Here is a 27,959-nt window from a genome sequence, read left to right as displayed (position 1 = left end):
CCGCTGCTCTTGTAAACAGCGGAATCCGTTTAGCGGATTCCGCTGCTCCCATAGACTTGTATGAGCAGCGGATTGTGACTGATGATGCTGCGTTGCACCCTCCGCCCGACTGATCAGTCGTGGAACGACTGACCGCCGGGCGGGAGGAACGCAGCATGTAACGTTTTTTGAGCAGCGAGATCCGTCGGATTTCGCTGCGCATGCTCTCTGGCTCCCTGCACACGTCACTAGCTTTGGTTGGTTACCCGATATTTACCCTGGTTACGGTGCAAGGAGCCAGCGCTAAGCGGTGTAGGCCCGTAACCAAGGTAAATATCGGGTAACCAAGGTAAACATCGGGTGCTTTGCTGTTACCCGATATTTAGGCTGGTTACGTGTGCAGGGAGGCCGACACTTCCCCGCTCGGCCCCGCCCCCTCCCGCACTCCGCACATGTATGTACACACACACACACACACACCTGTCCCCAGCCATGCAGACAAGCACTGCCACTGACACCCTCGTCTGGCCCCGCCCCCTGCTCGGCTCCGCCCCCTCCCGCACTTTGCATGTGCACACACATACATACATACATGCACATACATACACTCACTCACACATACACTCACTCACACATACATACATACATACATACATACATACATGCACATACACACACTCACTCACACATACACTCACCTGTCCCCAGCCATGCAGACCGCAGCACTTCTACTGACATCCTCAGCGCCTGGCCCCGGCCCCCGCTCGGCTCCGCCCCCTCCCGCACTTTGCATGTGCACACACATACATACATACATGCACATACATACATACATGCACATACACACACTCACTCACACATACACTCACCTGTCCCCAGCCATGCAGACCGCAGCACTTCTACTGACATCCTCAGCGCCTGGCCCCGCCCCCCGCTCGGCTCTGCCCCCTCCCGCACTTTGCATGTGCACACACATACATACATACATGCACATACATACATACATGCACATACACACACTCACTCACACATACACTCACCTGTCCCCAGCCATGCAGACCGCAGCACTTCTACTGACATCCTCAGCGCCTGGCCCCGCCCCCCGCTCGGCTCCGCCCCCTCCCGCACTTTGCATGTGCACACACACACATACATACATGCACATACACACACTCACTCACTCAGATACACTCACCTGTCCCCAGCCATGCAGACCGCAGCACTTCCACTGACATCCTCAGCGCCTGGCCCCGCCCCCCGCTCGGCTCCGCCCCCTCCCGCATTCAGCATGTGTATACACACACACACACACTCACCTGTCCTGCAGTCACTGCGGCACTGACGTCCTCAGTGCCACGGCCCCGCTCGGCTCCTCCCCTCCCCCCCGAACTCCGCCCCCCCCCCACACAACGGAATCCGACAAAGAATTCTGTTCTTTGTCATCCGTTGTACAGCGTTGAACAGCGCATCAGTCACATGCGTCAAGCGACGCATGTGACTGATACAAATCAACGGAAATGTGAACTTAGCCTTAGCAACTTACCAGCGATCCCAGCAACGATAGGGATCGCTGGTAAGTTGCTAGGAGGTTGCTGGTGAGATGTCACACTAGCGACGCTCCAGCGATCCCACCAGCAACCTGACCTGGCAGGGATCGCTGGAGCGTGGCTACACGAGTTGCTGGTGAGCTCACCAGCAACCAGTGACCAGCCCCCAGCGCCGCGTGGAAGATGCTGCGCTTGGTAACTAAGGTAAATATCGGGTAACCAACCCGATATTTACCTTGGTTACCAGCGCACGCAGCTACACGTGCAGAGAGCAGGGAGCAGCGCACACTGAGCGCTGGCTCCCTGCTCTCCTAGTTACAGCACACATCGGGTTAATTACCCGATGTGTGCTGCAGCTAAATGTGCACAGAGCAGGGAGCAGCGCACACCGCTTAGCGCTGGCTCCCTGCTCTCAGACGCTGACAGACGCGTTACCATAGCAACGGTGCTCTCGGAGCCGCGGTTAGCGGTGACGTCACCGCTAACTGCGTTGCTATGGCAACCTCCGTTAATGACCGGCTGTGTCAGCCGGTCCCTAACGGAACGGGGAGTCGACCGTGTGGTAGAGCATGTCGCCGGTACACGGCGATACACATATGTGCACCGTGTACCGGAGAGATGCACTCGCAGGTCCTACATGACTCGTCATAGTCATGTGACCAGTCTGTAGCCAATGAGATAATAGCCACGTGACTGGTCACATGGCTATTTTGACGTCACGATAGGTCCTGCATCACTGCTGCAGTGCCAGTCACCGGGAGGATTCAGCGATCATCGGATGGAATAGCGGCAGGAGACAGAGTGCAGAAGGGATCGCGGGGACCGGTAAGTGTTATGGCAATGTTTATTAACTGTTTGTGTACATTTATAATGCATTTTTATGTGTTTGTGATTGCCTCCCATTATAGCCTATTGGTTCGAGTTCGGTTCGTCGAACGTTCGACGAACCGAACTCGAACGGGACCCCCGTTCGGCGAACCGACCTCGAGCCGAACCGCGACCGGTTCGCTCATCTCTAATCTCCACAACAGAGATGAGAAATAAAAAATATATTTACCAGTAAATATGTTTTATTCAGCTCTACTATTCCATGATGTGGCCTGTTTAACTTGCTAAAATTGGTGAGAAGTCCTCTTTAAAGACTATTCAATGTTTATTTAATGTTGCTATGTAATGTTGTTACATAATATAACTGTCAATTCTAAAAATTGGATTATATCACATCAGTCTGTGAACACTGGAGATGCAATGTGACTGCAACATTATGGAACACTGTCTTCTGATTCAGTGCTTGTGTTATTATCAACCAGCACACGTCAAAGCATCACAAGGAGAAAAGGGAGATATACAAAGTAGCCCTTGCCTAAATACTGCTGGTTCTATTTGCCATTATACATATAATTTAGGATAAAGAAATTGGGCTGATTCATCAAAGTTTTTACTCCACAAAAGTGGCACAAAAGTTTTGAAAAGTCACAAAAGTTTGGCGGAATTCAAAGCTGTACAAAAAAGCTGTGAGTTTTGGCATTTTCACTTTGGATCAGCTGAGCTGAAATGGGCAGGGCTGGTGAGGAGCCGAGGCAGGAACATGTTACACCCCCTTCAAATTCATCAAATCTTTCAGTATTTTCTAGTCCAGAATAGCTACTCCTATACCGGACTTTAGTAGCATTTCTGCCAAAGTGCAAGTAGGAGCAACCCCAACTAAAAGCGCTGGATTCATAAAGTGTTGTGAACCTCTTAGTAAATTTAACACCTTGTACTCTGTCGAAACTAGTGTAGCGGAGCTTGCACTACACCAGTTTAGATGAATTGGCCCCATTGTGTATTCCCTATACCTCTTACTGCACTTTGGGGGGCTGGTAGTCTCAGGCTGGGAAGGCCCATGGTTATTGAGCCCCCCACCTATAAATAGCCTGCAACCGCCCCAAAATTGTTGCATCCCATTAGATGTACCAATTCCGGCACTTTTCCTAGTTCATCCTGATTGCCTTGGTGCGGTGGCAGTCGGGGTAATATATGGGTTAATGACAGCTGTGAATTGTCAAGAAAACACAGCTGTCATCAAGCCCAAAGTTAGTAATGGGGAGAGGTCTATGAGACCCCCCCCACTACTAACCCTGTAAATCAAAATAAACACACAACACAGAGAAAAATCCTTTATTTAAAACAACAAACATAAAAACAGCCCTTTCTCCAATTTATTAACCCCAAAACACCCCTGCAGGTCCAACGTAATCCACAGATACGACATCCCACATCGATTCCGATTCTGCTACATCTGAGGACCCAGTGCGTGCTCACATTAGACAACATGACCACTCACTGCGGTGTCAGGGACACACTGACAGAGTAACAGCTGTGAGCGGGGATGTCACTAAGATAACCTAAGGTCATAGCTGGCGTTTACCACAGTACCCCATCTATGGCCTCATGGGGACTGACCTCAGGTGAACTTATTGAACTCAGTGACCTAACCAAGGGTGAAGTAATTGAACTCAATGCCGGATTACCGGATTAGGATAAAAAAAAACACACCGAAACCGCATCGGAATGCATGCAATATTGCTGTGTTTTTTTGACAAGAGATGCAGATTTGGTGCAGAAATGTCTGCAAGAAAATATTGAACATGTGCACATAGCCTAATCCGGTAATCCATCATTGACTTCAATGACTTCCTTTGAGGTGAAAGCTGGGGTTACATCTGTGACCTGAGGGGAACTGACCTAAGGTGATCTAATTGAACTCAGTGACCTCACCTCAGGTCTGGATTAGACGATGTGTGCACATTGAGTATTTGATTGCAGACATTTCTGCACCAAATCTGCCACTCCTGGCAAAAAAAATGCACCAATACTGCATGAGTTTTGATGCAGTTTCTGTGTGTTTTTTTGCCAGGAGCTGAAGATTTGGTGCAGAAATATCTGCAACCAAATACTCACTGTGTGCACATTGCCTAATCCAGTAATCTGGCATTGAGTTCAATGAGTTCACCTGAGGTGAGATCACTGAGTTCACCTAAGGTCAGCTCACCTCATGTCCCATCTGGGGTACCGTGGGAACCCTAGCTTTGATGACAGGTAAACTCATAGACATTATCGCTCCCATTTTCTCATGTGACCACGCACTGCAACCTAAGATATATCATGGAACTTTGAGTGAATTACATTGGACATGCAAAGCTGTTTTGGGAGTTAATAAATTGGAAAAAGAGGGTGTGTTTTTTTTGTTGTTTTTTTTGTAAATAAAGACTTTTTCTGTGTTTTGTGGTTATTTGTTTTGACTTACAGGGTTAGTAATGGGGGGTCTCAAAGATCCCTCCCCATGGTTAAACTCAAGATTGATGACAACTGTGATTTTTTTGACAATTCACAGCTGTCATTAACCCCTTATATTATCCCAATTTCCACTGCACCAGAGCAATCGGGATAAGCTGAGTAAAGTGTCGGCATTGTCGCAGCTAATAGATGCAACATTTCTGGGGTGGCTGCAGGCTGTTATTTTTAGACTGGGGAGGGCCCTACAACCATGGCCCTCCCCAACCTGATAATACCAGCCCCCAGCTGTCCGCTTTATCTTGCCTGGGTATCAAAATTTTGGGGACCTCAAAGCCAAAACTTTTTTTTTTTAATTATTTATTTAAATAATGTAAAAAACAAAACAACAATGCATGGATTCCCTCATATATTCATACACAGGCAAGAAAATGCACACAAGTGGGGACTGCAGCCTGTAGTTGTCTGCTTTTTCTGTGCTGGGTATCACAATACTGGGGATCCTGCAACATTTTTTCCAATTATTTATTTATTTTTATTTATTTATTTTTACACTACACTTCCTGATCCATACAGCTAGTGTGAGAGCAACCAATCACAGATACCTGCACAGAGGGTAGGTGGGGAAAGCAGAAATGCAACCAATCACAGACACTGTTACAGAAAGTGGGTGGAAGAAGCAGTGCATACTCACAAACTTTAATGATCGGACCTGGAACCAGTACAATTCTATTGCTTTAATCCCCATAATAGTTTGACAACATTATTTTCAGAGACCAAATGTGAATCAGAAATGCATCCAGGCATCTTCCCTATGCTATTCCCATTCAGTTTCAGCACTTTTCCACTTATTGCAGCATTTTTTACTGCCCTCCCAGACCAACTTCCAAGGTCCTCCAGAAACTTATTACAGTTTCCTATCAACTTGGATTGGGTTTGTTATTACATAAGAATACACAAATATAAGAAACTATTTGGCACGAATAAGCTAAACCCAAATATTTGATTATTTAGGCTGTGTTCACACGCAGCATCTTTTTTGTCAGTGCATCTTGAGTGCATCTTGAGTGCATCTTAAAATGCATCAAAAACTCATCGCGGCAAAAACGCACCAAAAATGTAATGAGTTTTTGACTCGTTTTTACTGCGTTTTTTACCGCGATTTGCCCAATGCGTTTTTTAAGTCAAATCTATTGACTGGGATGGCTCAAAAACACAGTAAAAACGCAAAAAGAATTGACATGCTGCATCTTGGCTGCATCTTGAAAAACGTAATCAAGATGCAGCCAAGAAAAGTTGCCCAGTGTGGATAGCAAAATCAAAAACTCACAGACTTTGCTGGGAGAGAAAAATGCATGCATGTGGTGCATCTTTGTGATGTCAAAAACGCACCAAAAACGTAGCAAAAGATGCCCTGTCGGAACTTAACGTTACGCATCTCTAGTCATCGCCATCAAGGAACAAAATTTCATGAAAGATAATACTTCTGTTATAAAGCTGAAGGCAGATAACGAAGGATCCACCATTGAAAATAGGTGACAGTTCTGGTCTTCGCCCATTGTTACTTCAACAGTGATAATGGCCCCTTATGTCAGGTGCATGCTGAAAAGACAATCTTTAGATTTGTGACAACTATTACAATAGTGAAAAGTCACAAAAATGCACCCCCAAGAAAGTCTACTATTAAAGCCCATGCTCGTGCAGACCAAGAAGATTAGCCTGACTGAACAGGGAATTAATTGAATCCAGGGCTTTACTAGCCGTTTAAAGATTAGGAACGTAACAGAAGTCCTGTTCATTTACTCAGAACAGATTTTTTTTAATCCTAAGTAAATGAAAGAGGGCAAATTTAATGTGTTCCATAGCTAGAAACAATGAATCTTTCTCTTTTTATAAATGGCTTGAATTGCCCCTCACAGGAAGTCTCCACACAATATTCTTGCTTCACTCAGACTAACTTTTTGTACCACACAGAAAATTTCATGAGGTTTCCTCCTAGGGCTCCAGAAAAAGAGGTTAGATAAAAGAGCACCATACTAGCCTATATACTAGTTATAGATATTATTCCCAAATTTTGACTTGTACTCAAACATCTTCTGATGTGAATCTTCTTCCCTTATTGCTTTTTCAATTCCCTATGATACTGTTTCCATATCCAGCTTGAACTCATTAGTCTGACATCTGACTTGTTTGACTTCTGTAGGTCTTTTCCACTACACCATATACCACACCATATACTGAATTCTGCCTAACCTCTGTTATCTAACCTCTGCTTGTTTAGCTACACGCCGAAATGTCATAATCATTGCATTGCTCTCATCGGCAAGATGTTTTTCTCACAACAAATGGAAAATGTATAACTGGTGGAGAGAGGCTGAACATGATAGACCTATGTCTTCAGTGGCATAACTACCGTCTTATGTGCCCTGTGCAAGTTTTGGACCTCGGCCCACAATAGCATGTTGGTCAGATGAACAATGATACTGTAATAATGCTGTTCATCCTGGCCTCATCCTGTAATAAAGTTCTCCCTCCTAGAACCCATCCTGTAATAATGTTCTACATCCTGGCCCCCATCTTGTAATAATGTCCTCCTTCATAGCCCCCATCCTGTAATAATGTCATACATCCTGTCCTCCATCCTGTAATAATGTCCTCCATCCTGGCTACATCGTGTAATAATGTCCTTCATCCTGGCCCCGATTATGTAATAATGTCCTTCACCCTGGCCTCCATCTTGTAATAATGTTCTCCATCCTGTAATAATGTCATCCATCCTGCAATAATTGTCCCCATCCATCCTGTAGTAATGTCCTTTATCTTAACCCCTATCCTCAAATAATGTCCATCATCCTGGTTGCTATCCTGTAATAATGTCTTCCATCCTGGCCCCTATAATTTAGTTATGCCTTCCATCCTCTAATAATAGCCCCCATCCTGTAATAATATCTCCTGTACTGGGTCCACATTTTGTAATAATGTCCCCCATCCTGATCCCATCCAGTAATAATGTCTCTTGTCTTGGACCCTGACCTGGGCCCTCATTGTGTCCAGTGTTCTGTAATAACAGCCCTCATCTTGGACCCATTCTGTTCTTCTCCAGTACATTTTAGTAAAATTCAAATGACGCTCCTTCTCTTCCGAGCCCTGCCGTACGCCCAAATAGTACAATTCCACCACATATGAGGTATCCATGTGCTCAGGAGAAATTGCAGAATACATTTTAGGGTGCAATTTTTCCTGATACCCTTGTGGAAAAAAAAGCTATCTGGTTGAAGTAACAATTTTGTGGTAAAAATGCATTTTTTCATTTTTACACCTCCAATGTTACAAAATTCTGTGAAGTCCCTTGGGCTTCAAGGTGCTCACCAAACATCTAGATATATTCCTTGAGGTGTCTAGTTTCCAAAATGGGGTCACTTGTTGGGGGAGCTCCACTGTTTAGGCAAATCAGGGGTTCTCCAAACGCAACATGGTGTCCGCTAATGATTGCAGCTAATTTTGCAGTCAAATGGCGCCCCTTACCTTTCAATCCCTGCCGTGCGCCCAAACTGTAGATTTCCAGCACATATGAGGTATCTGTGTACTTAGGAAAAATTGCACTATACATTTTATGGTGCATTTTTTCCTGATACCCTTGGGGGAAAAAAGCTACCTGGTTAAAATAACAATTTTCTGGTAAAAAAAAAAGTTTTATTATTTTCATGGCTTAACGTTATAAACTTCTGTAAAGCCCCTGTGGGTTCAAGGTGTTCACGAAATATCAAAATAAATTCCTTGAGGGGTCTAGTTTCCAAAATGGGGTCACTTGTTGGAGAGCTCCACTGTGTAGGCACCTCAGGGGGTCTCCAAACGTAACATGGCGTCCGCTAATGATTAGAGCCAATTTAACTTTCGAAAATTCAAATGACGCTCCTTCACTTCTGAGCCCTGACGTGCGCCCAAAGAATTGATTTCCACCACATATGGGGTATCACCTCAGGAGAAACTGCACAATAAATTTTATGGTGTATTTTCCTTGTGAAAATGCAAAATGTGAGGCTAAAGTAACATTTTTGTAAGAAAAAGTAAAATATTCATTTTTTCCTTCCACATTACTTTGGTTCCTGTGAAGAACCTAAAGGGTTAATAAACTTCTTGGATCTGGTTTTGAGCAGTGTGAGGGGTTCAGTTTTTAGAATGGTGTCACTTTTGGGTATTTTCTGTCACATAAGCCTCTCAAAGTCACTTCAAATGTGGTGTGGTTCTTAAAAAAAATGATTTTGTAAATTTTGTTGGAAAATTGAGAAATTGCTGATAAACATTTAATCTTTCTAACTTAATAACAAAAAAATTATGTTTCCGAAATGGTGCTGATGTAAAGTAGACATGTGGAAAATGTTATTTAGAAACTATTTTTGTAGCATAACTCTCTGGTTTAATGTCATAAAAATTAAAAGTTTCAAAATTGCAAAATGTTAAAAATTTTCGCCGAATTTCCGATATTTTCATAAATAAATGCAAAAGATATAATCTTAATTTTACCCTTATCATGAAGTACAATATCTCACGAAAAAACAATCTCAGAATCGCCGGGATCCGTTGAAGCGTTCCAGAGTTATAACCTGTCAAAGTGACACTTTTCAGAAATCAAAAAATTGGCCCGGTCACGAAGGCAAAAACAGGTTCTGGTGTGAAAAGGTTCATCTTTTCAGCACTAAAGGAAAGTAAAACCACGCCAATACATGAAAATACACAAGCAGGCAGAAATAAGGATCTGCGATCAATTATGCGTTGGGACCTTCTGATCTCAGATCTCTCAGAGGTCACATCAGGACGTGACACACCTGTGACTGTATTTCTCATAGTAAAATGATTTCCTATAAAAATAGATGTTGTAAAAAGATAGCCAGATTAATATTTTCCAAGTAAGCTTGTCATATCAACATTAAATTATCTACAGTAGATATAAAAAGTCTAAGTACCCTTGGTGAAATGCCACATTCCACCAATGTCATATAATCTTTACAAGTACAGTAAGAAATAATCTATAATCATTTTCAATTGGAAAATATACAGTGAGAAATATAAGTATTGGATACACTGCCAACTTTGCAAGTTTTCCCACCTACAAAGAATGGAGAGGTCTGTCATTTTTATCATAGCTACACTTCAACTGTGATTGGAAGTTAGAAAAAAACATCCAGAAAATCACATTGTAAGATTTTTAAATAATTAATTTGCATTTTATTGCATAATATATGTATTTAATACAATAGAAAAACAGAACTTAATACAGTGGAACCTTGGATTAAGAGTAACTTGGTTTGAGAGCGTTTTGCAAGACAAGCAAAGCTTTTTACAAATTCGTAACTTGGTTTAAGAGCAATGATTTGCAATAAGAGCAAATTCCCAACGTGCACACTTCCGGTTCTGTCCTTTCACCGTTCTCTGATTGCTCTGGAGGTAACTTTCTGTCCATATGTACTGTTTACTGTACATAGTATAACATTGCAGAACACAGTATATACTGTATAGCATGTCTATCAATTTGTATTTGTGGATACAGTATTGTACTCTCTTTCGGCTAACCAGTGCAGCACATTGCTTATACTGTACCACTCACACACCAACAATTTTTGTGCAGTTTAATTTTTTTTTACATGTTTTTTTTACTGTACTGTACAGTATTTTGTATCAGTGTACTGTAATAATTATATATGAATACAGTACATTATTTTGTATTACTGTAATAAGTTTGTATAAATACAGGTAATATTCTTGGGTTGTAGAACAAATTGTATGCATTTTAATTATTTCCTATGGGAAAATTTGCTTTGATATAAGAGTTAAGGGCACTTTACACGCAGCGATATCGCTATCGATATCGCTACCGAGCGTACCCGCGCCCGTCGGTTGTGCGTCACGGGCAAATCGCTGCCCGTGGCGCACAATATCGCTTACACGCGTCACACATACTTACCTGCCTAGCGACGTCGCTGTTGCCGGCGAACCGCCTCCTTTCTAAGGGGGCGGTTCATGCAGCATCACTAAGCGGCCGCCCAATAGAAGCGGAGAGGAGGAGATGAACGGGACGAACATCCCGCCCACCTCCTTCCTTCCTCATTGCGGGCGGCCGCAGATAAGGTGATGTTCCTTGTTCCTGCGGTGTCACACATAGCGACGGACAACATCGTACCTGCAACAGCAATGATAATCGAGAAAGGAACGACGCGTGAACGATCAATGATTAGGTAAGTAATTTTGATCGTTAACGGTCGTTCCTGTTTTTCACACGCAATGACATCGCTAACGAGGACGGATGTGCGTCACGAATTCCGTAACCCCAACGACATCTCGTTAGCGATGTCGTTGCTCGTAAAGCGGCCTTTACTTGGTTTAAGAGCACACTCCCGGAACCAAGTATGCTCGTAATCCAAAGTTCCACTGTATTTGGTACAGAAACCTTTGTTTGCAATTACAGAGGTCAGACGTTTCCTGTAGTTCTTGACCAAGTTTGCACAGAGTACAGCAGGGATTTTGGCCCATTGCTTCCATACAGATGTTCTCCAATAGAGATGAGCGAACTCGCAAAAAAACTGCTCTCTTTGAAAAAAAAAAATCCGGATCCGGTCTGGAATCCGCCCCCATATAAGTCTATGGGGAGCAGAATCTGGAGGTTAAAAATGGTGGTAGAAAAGAATAGAGAATATTATCTCATAGCATTAAAATTATCTATTTGCAGGTTTAAAAAAAGATAAAAGTGATGTGTGTTTTTACACAACTTTTTTAGGCTATTTTTGTAGCAAAAAAAGGCTGTGGCCAGATATAAGCTGGAATTCAAAAGGGACTTATGAAGTGTAATACAACATTGTGTTTGTCAAGATTTGTTTATGTTTTTGAAGAAAACCATAAATGAACAAAGTACAGCACATGGTCTAAGGCTGGCTTGTTTTTAGGCATTTTTCAATAGACTCTGTGTATGAAAATAAAATGACTGAGAAAAACATATAAAAGATAAACATAATTTGTGACATTTTTTACGTACAATGCATATAGTCTGTCACTTGAAATCCTATAGGGAAGCTGTCAAAAACGTTTCACAACTCTGTGTGACAACATTATATCTTTTCATGGTACAGCATTGAAAATATGACACTTTAATTCAATATGAAGTAGTCAGTGTAAAGCTTGTATAACAGTGTAAATTTGGTGCCCTCTAAATAACTCAACATCCATCCATTAATGTCAAAACTAATGGTAACAAAAGTGAGTACACCCCTAAGGGAAAATTACTAAATTATGCTTAAAGTGTTGATATTTTGTGTGACCACCATTATTTTAAAGAACTGCCTTAACACTTTTCGGCATGGAGTTCACTAGAGCTACACAGGAGCCACAGGATCCCTCTTCCACCCTTCCATGACAACATTACGGAGCTGGTTGATGTTAGAAACCTTGTGCTCTTCCACGTTCCACTTGAGAATGCCCCAAAGATGCTCAAGAGTGTTTATGTCAGGAGACATGCTTGGCCAGTCAAGCACCTTTACCCACAGTTTCTGGCCTTCTTGGAGGTGTCTTTGGGATCATTACGTTGGAATACTGACCTGCAGCCCAGTTTCTGAAGGGAGGGGATCATGCTCTGCTTCAGTATGTCCCAGTAAATGTTGGCATTCACGGTTACTTCATTGAATTGTAGCTACCCACAGTACTCATGCAGCCCCAAACCATGACACTCCCACCATCATGCTTGCCTGTAGGCAAGACACACTTGTCTTTGTACTCTGCACCTGGTTACTGCCACACGCGTTTGACACCATTTGAACCAAACAAGTGTATCCTGGGCTAATCAGACCATAAGACATAGTTCTAGTTATCCATGTCCTTGGTCTGCTTGTCTTCAGCAAACTGTTTGCAGACTTTCTTGTGCATCATCTTTGGAAGAGGTTTCCTTCTGGGATGACAGCCCTGCAGACCAATTTGATGCAGTGTGTGGCATATGGTCTGAGCACTGACAGGCTGAGCCCACCACCCCTTTAACTTCTGCAGCAGTGCTGCACTCATGCATCTATTTTGAAAAGACAACCTTTGGATATGATGCTAAGCATGTGCACTCAACTTCTTTGGCTGACCATGTCGAGGCTTATTCTGAATGGAACCTGTCTTGTTAAACTGCTGTATAGCTTTGGCCACCGTGATGCAACTCAGTTTCAGTGTGTTGACAATGTCCTTCTAGACTAGGCATTATTTATGTAGAGCAACAATTTTTTTTTTAGATCCTCAGAGTATTCTTTGCAATGAGGTGACATGTTGAACTTCCAATGATCAATATAAGAGAGTGTGTGAGTAGTAATACCAAATTTAACACACCTGCTCCCCATTCACACCTGAGACCTTGTAACACTAATGCATCACCTGATACTGAGGAGGGAAAAACTCTAATTGGGCACTATTTGGCCAATTTCCCTTAGGCTAGGTTCACATTTCCGTTGTTTTAAATCAGTCAGGTCCGTCAGCAACGGATCAGTCGTTTTTTACATGTCAACGGACGCAACGAATGTGTCTTTCACAGGAATCCTGTGAAAAAACTGATCCGTCGCGTCCGTTACATCCGCTGTGCGTCCGTTTTTTGACAGATCACTCATGATCCGTTTGTGTTTGGGACAGCCCAGTGGGTGTGCCAAACATTCTGGGCATGCTCAGTAGAGAATGATGGAATCCAGCGCTGGATTCCGTCGTAAAACAGATTACGACGGAATCCAGCACCATAGACATACATTACAAGCTTGACGGATGGCGACAGATTCCTGAGCGGTGCGTTAATTTTGACGGCCCGAAAAACATTACATTCTGCGTTGTTCCCGCCCGGTGGTCAGTCCATAAACAACTGACCGCGGCGCAGCGGATGCAACGCCATTTAATCAGTCGCAATCCGTCACTAATACAAGTCTATGGGACACAACGGAATCCGCTAAGCAGATTGCGTTGTTTCCCATAGCCGCGGATTGTGACTGATACATTTTAACGGAAATGTGAACCTAGCCTTAGGTGTGTACTCACTTTTGTTGTCAGCAATTTATACATCAATGGCTGTGTGTTGAATTATTTAGAGGGCACAACAAATTTACACTGTTATACAAGCTGTACGCTGACTACTTTACATTGTATCAAAGTGTAATATCTTCAGTGCTGTCCCATGAAAAGATATATTAAAATATTTACAAAAATGTGAAGGTTGCACTAACTTTTGTGATATACTGTATGAGGCTCTGTTAAAAATAGATGGAACTTAGAAACAAATATATTTTTTAAGTGGATATAAAAACAGACAGTCAAGTGAATGAGCACTTATAAATAAAAATGTCTCTTATTGTGTAAGTACATCTATTTACTTTGAAGAATTCATATAACATAACATACATAGCAAACATACAACATTTGCTGTCAGGATTCTACACTACAAATCTGTAGCTAGTGAATAGGATTTTGAAAAAACATCTATATGCCATATACAAAATGGAAATTTTCCACATGGAGAAATGAGCATACTGTAGGTTTTCTTCTTTCTGCGTAATTGAAAGACACTAAGAGAGCTCCAGCACATGAGAAGACATTAGTTTTCTTAACGGAACATGGAAATTGTGGAGCCCTGTTTGGCTGCAATGAGTATTTGTTGAGGTTTTTTTACCTCAGCAAAGCCTGTAAAAGCGTCAATATTGGTTTTTAGGATTGCTACTTCCAATAGATTCAAGTCATCTTCCTCTCTGAAGAGGCAGTTTGCATATTTAATTTTCCAGATTGTGCATGCAAGGTGTTTAAAGGGAATCTGTCATGTGATTTTGTAGTACAATACTAATGTTGTCTTTAAAAAGGGCTTAGGGTGCCTTCACACTTTAGCGATGCAGCAGCGATCCGACCAGCGATCTGACCTGGTCAGGATCGCTGCTGCATCGCTACATGGTCGCTGGTGAGCTGTCAAACAGGCAGATCTCACCAGCGACCAGTGACCAGCCCCCAGCCAGCAGCGACGTGCAAGTGACGCTGCGCTTGCACAGAGTCGGCGTCTGGAAGCTGCGGACACTGGTAACTAAGGTAAACATCGGGTATGGTTACCCGATGTTTACATTAGTTACCAGTGCACACCGCTTAGCTTTGCTCTCCCAGCTACAGTACACATCGGGTTAATTAACCCGATGTGTAATGCAGCTACATGTGCAGAGAGCAGGGAGCCGCGCACACTGTTTAGCGCTGGCTCCTTGCTCTCCTAGCTACATTACACATCGGGTTAATTAACCCGATGTGTAATGCAGCTTCATGTGCAGAGAGCCGGAGCCGGCAGCACAGGCAGCGTGAGAGCTGCGGAGGCTGGTAACTAAGGTAAATATCGGGTAACCACCTTGGTTACCCGATGTTTATCTTGGATACAGCTTACCGCAGCTGCCAGACGCCGGCTCCTGCTCCCTGCTCGCTTCATTTGTCGCTCTCTCGCTGTCACACACAGCGATCTGTGTGTCACAGTGGGAGAGCGCCTTTGAAGAAAACGAACCAGGGCTGTGTGTAACGAGCAGCGATCTCACAGCAGGGGCCAGATCGCTGCTCAGTGTCACACACAGCGAGATCGCTAATGAGGTCACTGCTGCGTCACAAAAAGCGTGACTCAGCAGCGATCTCGGCAGCGAGCTCGCTGTGTGTGAAGCACCCCTTAAGGAAACCTTTCCAGATCAGCAAGCTTTATTGCCCTTCCTTATCCTGTTATCTTGCTGTATGCTCCCTAGAATTCAGTGTGTTTTGCACACTAGTCAAGTTTATGTAAATACAATTTGCATATTCACTGCTCCCCTCACCTCTCAGTGCATTCACTATCACTGCTGAAAGGTGGGAGGGAGTTATGGGTGGGGACAGAAGTGCAAATTCAGCTCCAATTTACTTTCACTAATGCCAGCAATGAGAGGTTTGAGGGTGGAGCAGTGAATATGCAGTTTGTATTTACATACACTTGATTAGTTACTACAGTCACACTGAATTCTATGGCACATACAAGATAACGCAGAACAATAAACCTTACTGATACTAAAAGGTCTTCTTAAGCCCTAATCAAAGATAACATTAGCATTGTACAAGAAAATCACCTGAGAGAAATCCCTTTAAGTCTCCTCATGCGCATGTGGTTTTATCACATTTTTGAGTCTTATTAGTTTTTGTCTCTTGTATGTTGGTATGTCATGTTTTGAACAAAGTTTTTTTGTTACTTTCTGGTATTTAGCTTTGACAAAACTTTATTGATACATAGAGAAAAAAACCACACAGGCAGCGGCAGCCCTGGCACACGCTTCAAACACGTTTCCTACAGCGCTGTTCTAGGTGTGCTGAGCGTCTGTGGAGAAAATCCTTTTCAGCTGAAGACTTCATCCACTATAAGTTCATGCTCAAAACCTATAACTGCTCTCCAACTGGCTAAACAAGTATACTTTACCACTCTCATCACTTCACTAGCCAACAATCCTAAACGACTCTTTGAAACCTTCCACTCCCTCCTGAGCCCTAAAGCACAGACCCCGGTCACCAACCTAAGCTCTGATGATCTGGCCACTTTCTTCTTACAAAAGATCAACGACATCCACAAAGAAATCTTTGAAAAATCCCCTCAGAGCCTGGATCCACTCCTCTCCCGCACCTCAAGCTCACTATCAATATTCGAGCCTGTCACAGAAGAAGTGACGCGTCTCCTTGCCTCTTCCCGTCCAACAACATCTCCTTCAGGCTCTCTCCCCAGCTGTCTCTACCTATCTAACCAAAATGTTTAACCTCTCACTTTCATCAGGTATCTTTCCTTTATCATTTAAACATGCCATCATTAAAAAAACCTTCCCTCAATCAGAACTGTGCCGCTAACTACAGACCAGTCTATAACCTTCCCTTTATCTCTAAGCTCCTGGAACACTTGGACCACTATCAGCTAATCCGCTATTTATCTGCAAACTCACTTCTTGATCCCTCTGAATCTGGTTTCCGCTCTTTCCACTCCATGGATACGGCCCTCACCAAAGTCTCAAATGATCTATTAACAGCAAAATCTAAAGGCCACTATTTCCTATTGTTTCTCTTGGATCTCACAGCTGCTTTTGACACTGTGGATCACCAACTTCTCCTCACCATGCTCCGCTCTATTGGCCTCAAGGACACTGCTCTCGCCTGGTTCTCCTCCTATCTCTCTGACCGCTCCTTCACTGTTTCCTTTGCTGGCTCTTACTCCACTCCTCTCCCCCTCACCTTCGGGGTTCCTCAAGACTCAGTCTTGGGCCCTCTCCTTTTCTCTCTATACACCGCCCCTATTGGACAAACCATCAGAAGATTCGGTTACCAATACCATTTCTATGCTGATGACACCCAATTATATACATCATCTCCAATCATCACCCCTTCTTTGTTAAAAAACACCAGGGATTGTCTGTCTGCTGTCTCTCAAAGCATGTCCTTCCTCTATCTGAAACTGAATCTCTCCAAAACTGAGTTTCTTGTGTTTCCTCCCTCTACCAAGCAACCTACACCCGACATCTCAATTACCTTCGATGATTTAATCATTATTCCCAAGCAGCATGCTCGCTGTCTTGGGGTCATATTTGACTCAGAACTCTCCTCCATTCCCCATATACAATCACTCACTCGCACATGTCACCTACATCTCAAAAACATCTCCAGAATCCAACCATTTCTTTTTTCGAAACTGCAAAAACCCTTACTGTCGCTCTTATTCATTCCCACCTGGATTACTGCAACTCTTTATTGACTGGTCTCCCTCTGACCAAACTCTCCCCTTTTCAATCCATCTTGAATGCAGCAGCCAGGGTCATATTCCTGTCCAGCCGCTTCACAGATGCCTCCACCTTGTGGCTACCTATCAGCTACAGAATACAATACAAACTCATATCCCTCACCCACAAAGCTCTCCACAGCTTTGCACCACCATATATCTCATCCCTCATCTCTGTCTATCATCCTACCCGCCCCCTTTGTTCCGCAAATGATCTTAGACTAACATCCTCTTTAATATGAACCTCACACCTCCGTCTCCAAGACTTTTCTCATGCCGCGCCAGTTTTCTGGAATGTACTACCCCAAAGAATGTGACTAATATCCAGCCCCCAAGTATTTAAGCGTACATTAAAAACACATATCTTCAGACAAGCTTACAATAATAACTTACTAACCTAACTCTCCCCCGTCCCACCTTCTAAATGCAACTCGTAACCGTCTCTCTCCTATTTCTGTCCTCACATCCTACATACACCCATAGCACGTAAGGGCACCCAAAAGGTTACTGTCTAAAGACCAGATCATTCATCTTTATATATAACCAATAAACTAGCATAACGATGGCCGGCCAGATCTACAAGTGTGCTTCACCTTTTGTGTCCCCCTTTTTCCCCATAGATTGTAAGCTTTCGAGCAGGGCCCTCATTCCTACTGTAGCTGTTGAATTATGTACTATTTTGTTTTGTTTTTGTCTATACAACCCACCACCGGATTGTAAAGTGCTGCGGAAAATGTTGCCGCTATAATTAAACTTATAGATTTACTTTACTTTAAGTTTATATAGATACACTTAAAGAAACAGTGGAAATTAGATTTCTATAAATCGCATCTACTCTGCTGGAACTGTAATACGTTGCATTTTTGATTCAGCAAATATATGCAGCATCAAAATCTCAACAAAAACTTATCTTGGGCACGCAGCCTAAAAGGTTTAGGTTGTCGGAACACAGTGAGAGATACAAAAAAATTGCTGTGTCCTCCAGACCTAAATGGCTGTTGTCCTCAAGGGGTTGAGTAAGCTTACAGTAAATGTTAGTTGTTCCTCCTTAAATAAATAAAGACATTATCGGCCATATTCAAATCATTTTTGTCCAAGATTTCATAAATACGCTCTTTGGTCTGTACAAATCTATGTCCTTTAATGAACACACTTAGGCAGGGGTGTAATGATTGCAGTCACAGTGATCACAACTTCAACCGGGGTACAGGGGACCCGCCGGTCCTAGTGCCTGTTTCATTTGGATGTTCGTCCGAGGGCACGCATCCAGCTGAAGTACATCACAGCACAGAGACTAGTCGGGACACTGCACTGTGATGTGCCGACCACCAATTAAAGCTATGAATATTCACAGCTCCCCACACCTATAATCCAAGGTATGGGGAGCAGAGAATATCTGGAACCATGCAGCTGACCAGGCTGTAATTGGGTGCGCTGCACATGACAGGAACGTCATGCACTGTGCCGCTTACATGCTGGTCAGTTCCAGCATGCCATCATCAGAGGAGGACACCGGGTGAGTGGGTGGAAGGTGAGTATAATCTTTTTTTGTTCGGCACCCAGGGGTATCATATGTACCAGGATGGAGACAAAAACCAGGCCATTATGGGGACATGCATATCAGGATGGGGCCCTTATAAGGACATGTATACTGGGATTGGGCCATTATGGGGACATGTATACCAGGATGGGGCCATTATGGGGACAGATATACCAGTATGGGGCCATTATGGGGACATATATACCAGGATGGAGAGATATATACCAAGATGGGGCCATTATAGGGGCACATATACCAGGATGGGGCCATTATGGAGACATATATACCAAGATGGGGCCATTATGGGTACATCTATACAACTATATGGCTGCCATTTTTGGGACATCTATACCAGGATGGGGCCATTATGGGTACTGATATACCAGGATGGGGCCATTATGGGGAAAGATATACCAGGATGGGGCCATAATGAGGACGTGTATACCAGGATGGGGTCATAATGGGGACATGTATACCAGGATCGGGTCATTATGGGGATATATATACCAGTATGAGGCCATGATGGAGACATATATACCAGAATGGGGCCAGGATTTGGACATATACCCGGATGGGGCATGATGCAGACATATATACCAGATATATACCAGGATATAGTCATGATGGTGTCATACAGCAGGATGGGGCCATGATTGGGACATATACCAGGATGGGGCCATAATATAGACATATATGCAAGGAAAGGGCCATATATACCAGGATGGACCATGAAGGGGACATATATACCAGGATGGGGCCATGATGAGGCCATATATACCATGATGAGGCAATATATTCCAGGATATAGCCAGGATGAGGTCATAAACCAGGATGGGGGACATATTTACCAGGAAGTGGCCCAGGATGGGAACATTACTACGGGATGAGGGTCAGTATTACACAATGAAGGGGAGGGGAGGGACAACTCGTATGTCTTTATAGGATTTAGAACACTACAACTGCCCATACATCTGACCAACATGTGGAGGGGTGGGCATAGGCTCAAACTTTGCACCTGGGCCCATCGGACGCTATTTACACTATTTCATTTAGGGTATATTCACACGTCGGTTTTGTGCCACACTTTTCACCCCATTTTCTTTCTGCGCATTTTTGCCACATAAAAAAACACAGCAATATACTCTTCCAGCAAAGTGAGAGAGTTCTGAAATCTCATGCATATGTTGCCTATTTTTTCCTTGCAGGTTTGAAATAGTTTCAAATCTGCAGCATATGAATTGTCTCAGTGTTCTTGCAAATTTTTTCATCAATTCTAAAAAATGACAAACATAAAAAAAAATCGTGCATCATGTACAAACATGCACTGAAAGACACGACAAAATTTGCATTTTATTATGCAGCGTTGTTTATGCCAAGAGATGTTTTTGATGCAGAAATGACTGCAGCAAATACTTAATATGCTATAGGCTCTGCTGATATCACTAGGAAATTGTAATTTTGAAGCTGGTGTGTAGGCTCTGTCTCTATAGGCAGATTATACTGGTACATAAAGATACATTGTAAACAGTGTATTTCTATGTCCCTGTATTCTAGAGGGTATATATATATATATATATATATATATATATATATATATATATATATATATATATAATAAATATAGAATAAAAGAGATATATATTTTTCTCTTCCTATAAAATTACTAAAAGTAATAAATAACAATCACAATAATGACATTTTAATGTGCTTTTTAAAAAAATCTAATAATAATAAACATGACCAATCAGCGAAGAATATACAGTAGACTTATTTGGTCTCAATGTAATCGTAATGAGGGCACAACTATTTATGGTGGTCAGTATATGGCATAAAAAAATAGCGTGATGGATTATTTTTCACTATTAAATGCATAAAAAAATGTACGGTAAGTAAAATATAACATTGAGCCTGTGTTCACATGTAGTGTAAATGCTGCATTTATTATTATTATTATTATTATTATTATTATTTTTCTTGCATTTTCTGCAAATGTCTGCACACAAGACACAATAACAATCTTCTCTGATTATTGTTTGTTTGCTGCATTTTTTTAATACCTTTTCCCGCTTATTTGATGCGTCTGTAGGTGTAGATGTGAATCCGCCTTTTTTAAAACTACATAAAAGCTTTGATTCTGCGTTTAAAAATGGCATTTTTTTTACCTGCGTTTTTTTTAGAATGTATAGAAGCTTATAGAGAAACAAAGCAGCAAAACCGCACAGTTCAGCAGCGTCTAGATGCACAATGGGTGGAGATTTAATGAAATCACATCCACTTTGCTTGGACATTTAGGCCGTGTTCACATGTACGGTTAATCGCTGCATTGTTTCTGCTACTTTTTTAGCACAAAAATTCTGCAGTGTTTAACCATCCAGGCAAAGTGACCCACTATGGGATTATAGATGCCGCTGAGCTGTAAGGTTTTGGTTCTTTTTTTGATTACAGATTTCTTTGTGGATCTTAAAACAACGCATGTGAAAGACTGCAGTTACTGTTTAAGTGCAGAGTCAAAGGTTTCTGTAATGTATATAAAACACAAAACCGCTGCTTGACATATGCACAAAAAATGCATCCATAATGGAAAAAAGGCATAAAAAATGCGCCAAAAAATGCAAAAATCAGAGAACAGTTTTTTTATTGTGCAGTTTGGTGTGGATTCCTTTAGAAAACAAAAAAACACAGTATTTATGCAATATGTGAACACAGCCTTAGGCCCGTTTCACACGTCAGTGAAAAACACTGACGTTTTTCACTGGCGTGTAAAACACGCACATGTCCCTCCATGTGCCGTGAATCACGGCACACGTGGGTTGTCTAAGTGCAATCCGGGCTCCGTTCTCCGTGGCCTGTTATTGCACTTAGAGATTAACTCACCTGTGCCCGCTCCCGCTCTCCATGGTCCTGATTGCTCCCGCGGTGCAGCATCCGGCCGGCGCTGACCCCCGCAGCAGCTGCTTCCGGGTCGGCTGTGTCGTGCATCATGAATATGCGCGACAGTAATCAGCCGGCTCAGAAGCAGCAGGGAGAACGGGCTGCAGAGAGCGTCGCTGAAGCCGGGTGAGTTAAAATGTTTTTTATTTTAGAAGCACGTTTTTTTCTGGCACGTGTTTCACGGACCACACCACTGCGTGGTCCGTGGGACATCAGTGATGCAACAAAAAAATTGGACATGTCTCCGTGCGGCAATCACGCACACGCGGGTACGCCACACGGAGACACGTGCAGTGAAAAATCACTGATGTGTGAGCAGACCCATTCATTATAATGGGTCTGCGTATGTCAGTGATTCTGGTACGTTTAAAAAAAAGCACAAACGTACCAGAATCACTGACGTGTGAAAGGGGCCTTACAGACACAAAAAACTGTGTGGGGTGTACAGTTGCATATGTTCGGACTTTATGTTTGCTGTACTCTATGTCCAGAGATTTCCCGCAATATAAAGTGGAAGTGGCACATGAAAAGCTGTGGTCAGAGCCACAGGCAGTGTTCACACGCGTTGAAGCGGGTACAAATAAAAGCATTGTTTATTAGGTTTTCCATCTCAGTTCCATTAAGCATCTAAAAATCTAATAATGAAGGACTCAATTATCTACATTCCTAAAGTAAGGCCAAGATTCTATAATTAATTGCTCTAAAGTTTCACACCAATGTCTAACCACATGGAAATGTATTGACCTTATAACAAATTGCTTTTTGTTTGTGTCTTGGGACAATCAGATGATTTGATAACATCCGGGATGAATATATAAAGGTCTCAGTAATATGTTAGCTTTCAGGATTAATGGCTATTTTGCAAAAAGAAAAGTTTTGACTAGCAATCGGTCTACTATAAAAATAATTTTGTATTCTCATTTCAATGGCTATGGGCTTATTCAGATGTCAGTTGTTTCACATACAAGAAAACGTTATCTAGTTTTATCAGGGATTTCAGTCGGAGTTTTATTAGTTTTTTTTGTATAGGAAAAAAATATTCATAATTTCCTATCTGATAGTCTGCAAAAATTGGAATTGCCCTTGGGCATCCGATTACTGTCCAATTTTTTCACTGATGCATAGACTTGCACTGCCAATTTAAATCCAAGGCTGAGATAAAAAATGGATACATCTCCGCGATTGTGTGAGAACTACTTGGTCCGTCGATTGTCACGAACATGTGAATAACTTCATTCACTATTATAAGTACAAATGCTGTCTATGTGTCACGGGTATGTACAAATGCAACAGGGGCTCCTAATCTGACCCTAAAGCTGGGGCCCCTGCGCTGTCCCTTATCTTGAAGGTAGCCTCGATGGTAGCAAAGATCGAGCCCCCAGCGTGACCCTGTCTCCTGTCCGAGCCCTGATACTACTCTTCCCCACTCTGGGAGCAGGCTGGAAACCAGGTAACCAAAACCCCACAAATAGGTACAGACAAGGGTAAATGAAAACTCGCACACACTGCACTTAAATACAAAGGGGAGACAATATGTGAACAGGAGAGTAAAGCAAAAGGGGTTGAGAATAAGTGCACAACTGACCGACTCACACAGCACGTGAAACCGCTACTTGTAGATCACCATATAACAGGATAAGCACAGGAAGCGAGGAGCAAAGCTATATCCGGCACTCAGCCCGTTTCTAGATACCTGAAAAGGGTGAAGGCAGCTGGTCATCAGCAGCCTGAGCTCCCAGCAGATGATCACAAGCCAGCAGGTATTAACTCCCACTATACTAGAGAGCAGTGAAGCCAGAACCAGCCGACACCCATGACATGCTGCACAACTAAGTGATCCCAGGCTGTTTGTGAGACTCTGCAGTGTGAATAGAGTCCAAGGCTGCCATGACACCCAACGAGTGAAACACTGAACACCAAGTAAGGTTGACATTTTTCTGTTCCTGGTCACTTTTGCTGCTCAAATCGATCAGAATCATGTCTAATGAAGGGGATGCCCTTTAAGTTAATAGTTATAACTGCATTTCCTTGGTTTTTGTTTTGAACTAAAATGCAATCCTTAGTTTTTGTCTCCTTATATTGGACTTTGACCACCATACTTCTCCATAACACCAGCTGCCATGGACTGTGTATTGTGCTGACTGTGCTCCCTGTCCAATTAATCCATGACTTTCCTTGCTACTGGTAGCTGTGATGATGAGAACCCAGGTGTAATAAGACACCAAACCACTAGGTGTCGCCACGCACACTAGTGGAGTGGATCTGCCGGGCTTGTACACTAGGTGTCGCTAGACACACCTAGTGAGGAGCAGTCAAACAAGTCAGGGGTCAAAAGCCAGGAGATAACGTTAATGACAAAAGGTGTGAGCAGAGCTGGAGTCAGGGGACGAGTCGGGGTCGGTAAAACAGATAGGTCACGTAAGTACAAGGGAGCGAGTAGAGCCAGACTCAGGGGATGAGCCAGGGTCGGTAAACAGAGAGGTCATGTAAGTACAAGGGAACGAGCAGAGCCAGAGTCAGGGGATGAGCCGAGGTCAGAGAGTCAGGGAATCAAGTCAGCATGTAAGGAGATGGGAGGGGAACAGCGGAACAAGGTAGCGGGACAAGATCAGATCAGACACTTACGGGAACCAGAGACGTGCACTGCAAAACAGGAACTATCACTGGTGATGTTCTTTGTGAAACAGCTCCCAGATAAAGTGGAGCAATTGCCCAGAACGAGGTTCCAAAGAACAGGCCGCTCCCACACCACACAGGACTCAACCAGAGCCGAGGAAAAATATGAGGCCCAGCATTGGCTCTGCAGGAGAGCAGAGCACCGCTGAGCAGAATCATGACAGTAGCCATGCATTTCCTTCCTTTTTTAACGAATATTAATCAGATAAATTCTTGGATAACCACCACACACTGAAGACCTACGGCAACTAGAAAAAGGCGTTCAAACTGGTTGAAAGTATGACCAACTTTTATTCTGTCAGTCAAACCAACCATAACTGGAAACCACAAAGTTAAAGTTAAGGAGACCATACTCCTATAGTACATGTCAGATGAAAACATTCTGACTTTCCCATACACATGCATGCTCAGTTTAGCTAAGCATGCATGTGTACTCAATAAGGAAAGGGATATAGGTAACTTCTAAACTCCTCTGGTAGTGGCTTATCTCCCATGAGACTATGGGCACCAAAAGACAGTGAGCTCAATTAATACATATAAAATATTCATCTGCTGACTGAGATTAAGAACAATTTGGCTTGGTATACACTGGCGAGCAAAAGAGTAACAATGTTTTGGACTTTTGATTTTCATGCTCCATATCTCACCATCCAATACAGCTTTGAACATGAGACTACAATAATTTTATAGACAATCATCTTGGCTATCTCATACATAAATTTGACTTGCACTTGCAATGATTTAGTATATGATTACTTGTGCAGATTCTTGTCATGACACTGCATTGTTACGGTTTTGCTCCTTGTTTTGAAAAGAAATCTTTGTCTTACTGTATACTACAAATTAAAATCTGTTCTCACATTCCCTTTGTGTGTTATTAGGTTGATTCCCAAGTGAAAGGTCACTGGTTTGAATCAAGGAGCAGCCATGATGAAGATGTCCCAAAAAAGAGGAACATCAGGAGGAGCATCATCCAGATCATCAATAGCTGTCTCTCAGCTAAGAAAATTGCCAAACTGCATCATGTGAGTGCCATGATAGTTGGAAGAATACAAAATGAAGTCCATCCGTTTATTCAAAAGCCAAGAGCTGGACAAATATTGGACTCAACAAGTTAGCTCATCATAAGGTCTATTGGTTCTGGCATGACAACCATGGCAGTGGAGGTGGCTTGTGTGTAATAGTGAGCTCACAGATGTCCATGCAAGCATCATGCGACACAGGTTATACAAGTCTAGAATGGTGGTCCGAACAAAGGTAAAGAAGACTAGACTTTGATATTATCATAAGAAGTGTCAGCTCAGGGTTTGCAAGAAGAGTCAGAAAAGTGGACAATATAAGATTGGAAGTGGGTGATTTGGAGTGATGAGTTAAAAGTCAATAGACTAGACTCTGAAGAATTTCAAATGGGTCTGGAAGAAACAAGGGAAAAAGGGGCCAAGGGCTCAAGAAATTGAAGGAACTGTCAAAGTCGGTGGAGGAAGCCTGATGATATGTGGTTGTTTCACAACCAAAGACAATAGATACTTGACCAGGATTGTTGGTGGTCTAATTGCTGAACTACATGTGAGTATCCTACAAAACGAGTTACCTTGTACACTCAAGTATTATGGATATGAAAAGAACTATAATGTTCTAGCAAGACAACGTCCCGAAGCATACATCGAGCAAAACAGTAACAATGCAGTGACCTGACAAGAATCTACATAACTAATCATATGCTAAATAGTTTCAAGTCAAATTTATGTATGAGATAGCCAAGATGATTGTCTATAAAATTATGGTAGTCTTACACTCAAAGCTGTAGTGGAAATTGAGATATGGAGCCTGAAAGTCAAAGGTTGAAAACATTGTTACCCTTTTGCTCGACAGTGTAATATCATGCCAACAAATTATTCTAATGGTAAGTATGCTTTCCCGATTCTGGACTGCTTGCTACAAATGCAGATGATAAGAAAGCCCACACATATTTTTGTAATTCAATAAACACCATGTCCTGGATTTACCTCGCTGAACTAATTTGAGGGATTGCGAAAAGCCAACATTCTAGCTGCAGGAAAATAAACCACACCACATAAAAACAACAACATAGAATCCCTATGATAAACAGAGACACAAACACACAAATAAAACAAACAAAAAATAAAAGTATGCTGAGTAGCTTCCTTTGAAATGTGTTAGATATTAGATATGTGTACAGGGATTGATGAAAATGGATTATCTGTGCAGCACTATGGAATATGTCGGTGCTATAGAGTAAACAATACATGACAATTATATAAAATAACAATACTGTTTAGGCAGCAGAAGTAATACAATATATATGCACAGTAGGTTACACTACTTCTCTATATCGACGCCCCATGCATTTAAAGCATACAGCACAGATGTGAGGGATACATCTGCGTGATATATGGTATTTGTCTGACTCCAGTTACAGCATTTACAATAAATGGTTTCTCGTGCGCCCACATCATTCATTCATCCGTCCATTCATATTAGCGACAGATACTGGCCACTTACCCTGCTTCCACTCCTCTTGTGTAATAGGGGCTGATATTCCACTGCTGTCGCCAACATTGCTGTTCCTCTAGCTAACCGAAGATATGTCTTTGCCCTTCTCTGTCTTTCTCTCCCTTTCACTTAGTGAAAACAATAACCTGCATTATACTATCGGAATAGACCATGCAAATTAAAATGGATCATGCAGATATAATTTAATACAAGCTGCTTTCACAGCCACAACCTACGCATGTCATTTTTTTAGATCATTTGAGTCTATAGGATATATGGTTAATTAGTTCCAAAAACTTAAAACTTACCTTGAAGATTTTCATCTTATTTCGTTTTGGGTAGGGGAAATTTTACACTTTATGGCGCATGTGGAATTTTCATGTGACTGACAGTGGAGAGATTTTTTTCTTACGTCTGTTCCTAAACCCTGTCTGCTGTCTCAGTTTCAAAGTTCACACTGAGAAGAGGGAGCCAACTTTTTATTCTGACCTAATAATTCTAGATTGCAGCAACAGATACGAATTATATTGAGAGACAATCACTTTGACTCTATACCAAAACACCTCTATATAACAAATGGTGCACTTAAATATCAAAACCAGTGCTTCCCACAAATAAGATATGGTAGAAATCACAGGGAAACTCTACTTTTGTGAAAACATGCTTACATCACCTCAAAGTGAATCTGTCAGGAGGATTGCACCCC

At 42.5% G+C, this 27,959-nt stretch overlaps 1 protein-coding gene across 2 annotated transcripts in view; it reads right to left on the bottom strand.

Moving 5' to 3' along the window:
* Positions 1–27,689, bottom strand: part of LOC142298032 (solute carrier family 2, facilitated glucose transporter member 11-like) — a 154,000-nt gene extending 126,311 nt beyond the window's left edge. Inside the window, exon 1 of one of the 2 annotated variants that reach the window (XM_075341740.1) lies at positions 27,562–27,689. In XM_075341740.1, coding sequence (XP_075197855.1) covers positions 27,562–27,576 — 15 coding nt within the window. In that variant the 5' untranslated portion in view covers positions 27,577–27,689. Of the gene's footprint in view, positions 1–27,262; positions 27,366–27,561 lie in introns of those variants that run through there. The other variant, XM_075341739.1, reaches the window with a different exon arrangement.
* Positions 27,690–27,959: the final 270 nt, after the last annotated feature.

This window comes from Anomaloglossus baeobatrachus, chromosome 1, assembly GCF_048569485.1.
Source record: "Anomaloglossus baeobatrachus isolate aAnoBae1 chromosome 1, aAnoBae1.hap1, whole genome shotgun sequence".
NCBI lineage: Eukaryota > Metazoa > Chordata > Amphibia > Anura > Aromobatidae > Anomaloglossus > Anomaloglossus baeobatrachus.
This window is presented reverse-complemented; position numbering and strand designations above follow the sequence as displayed.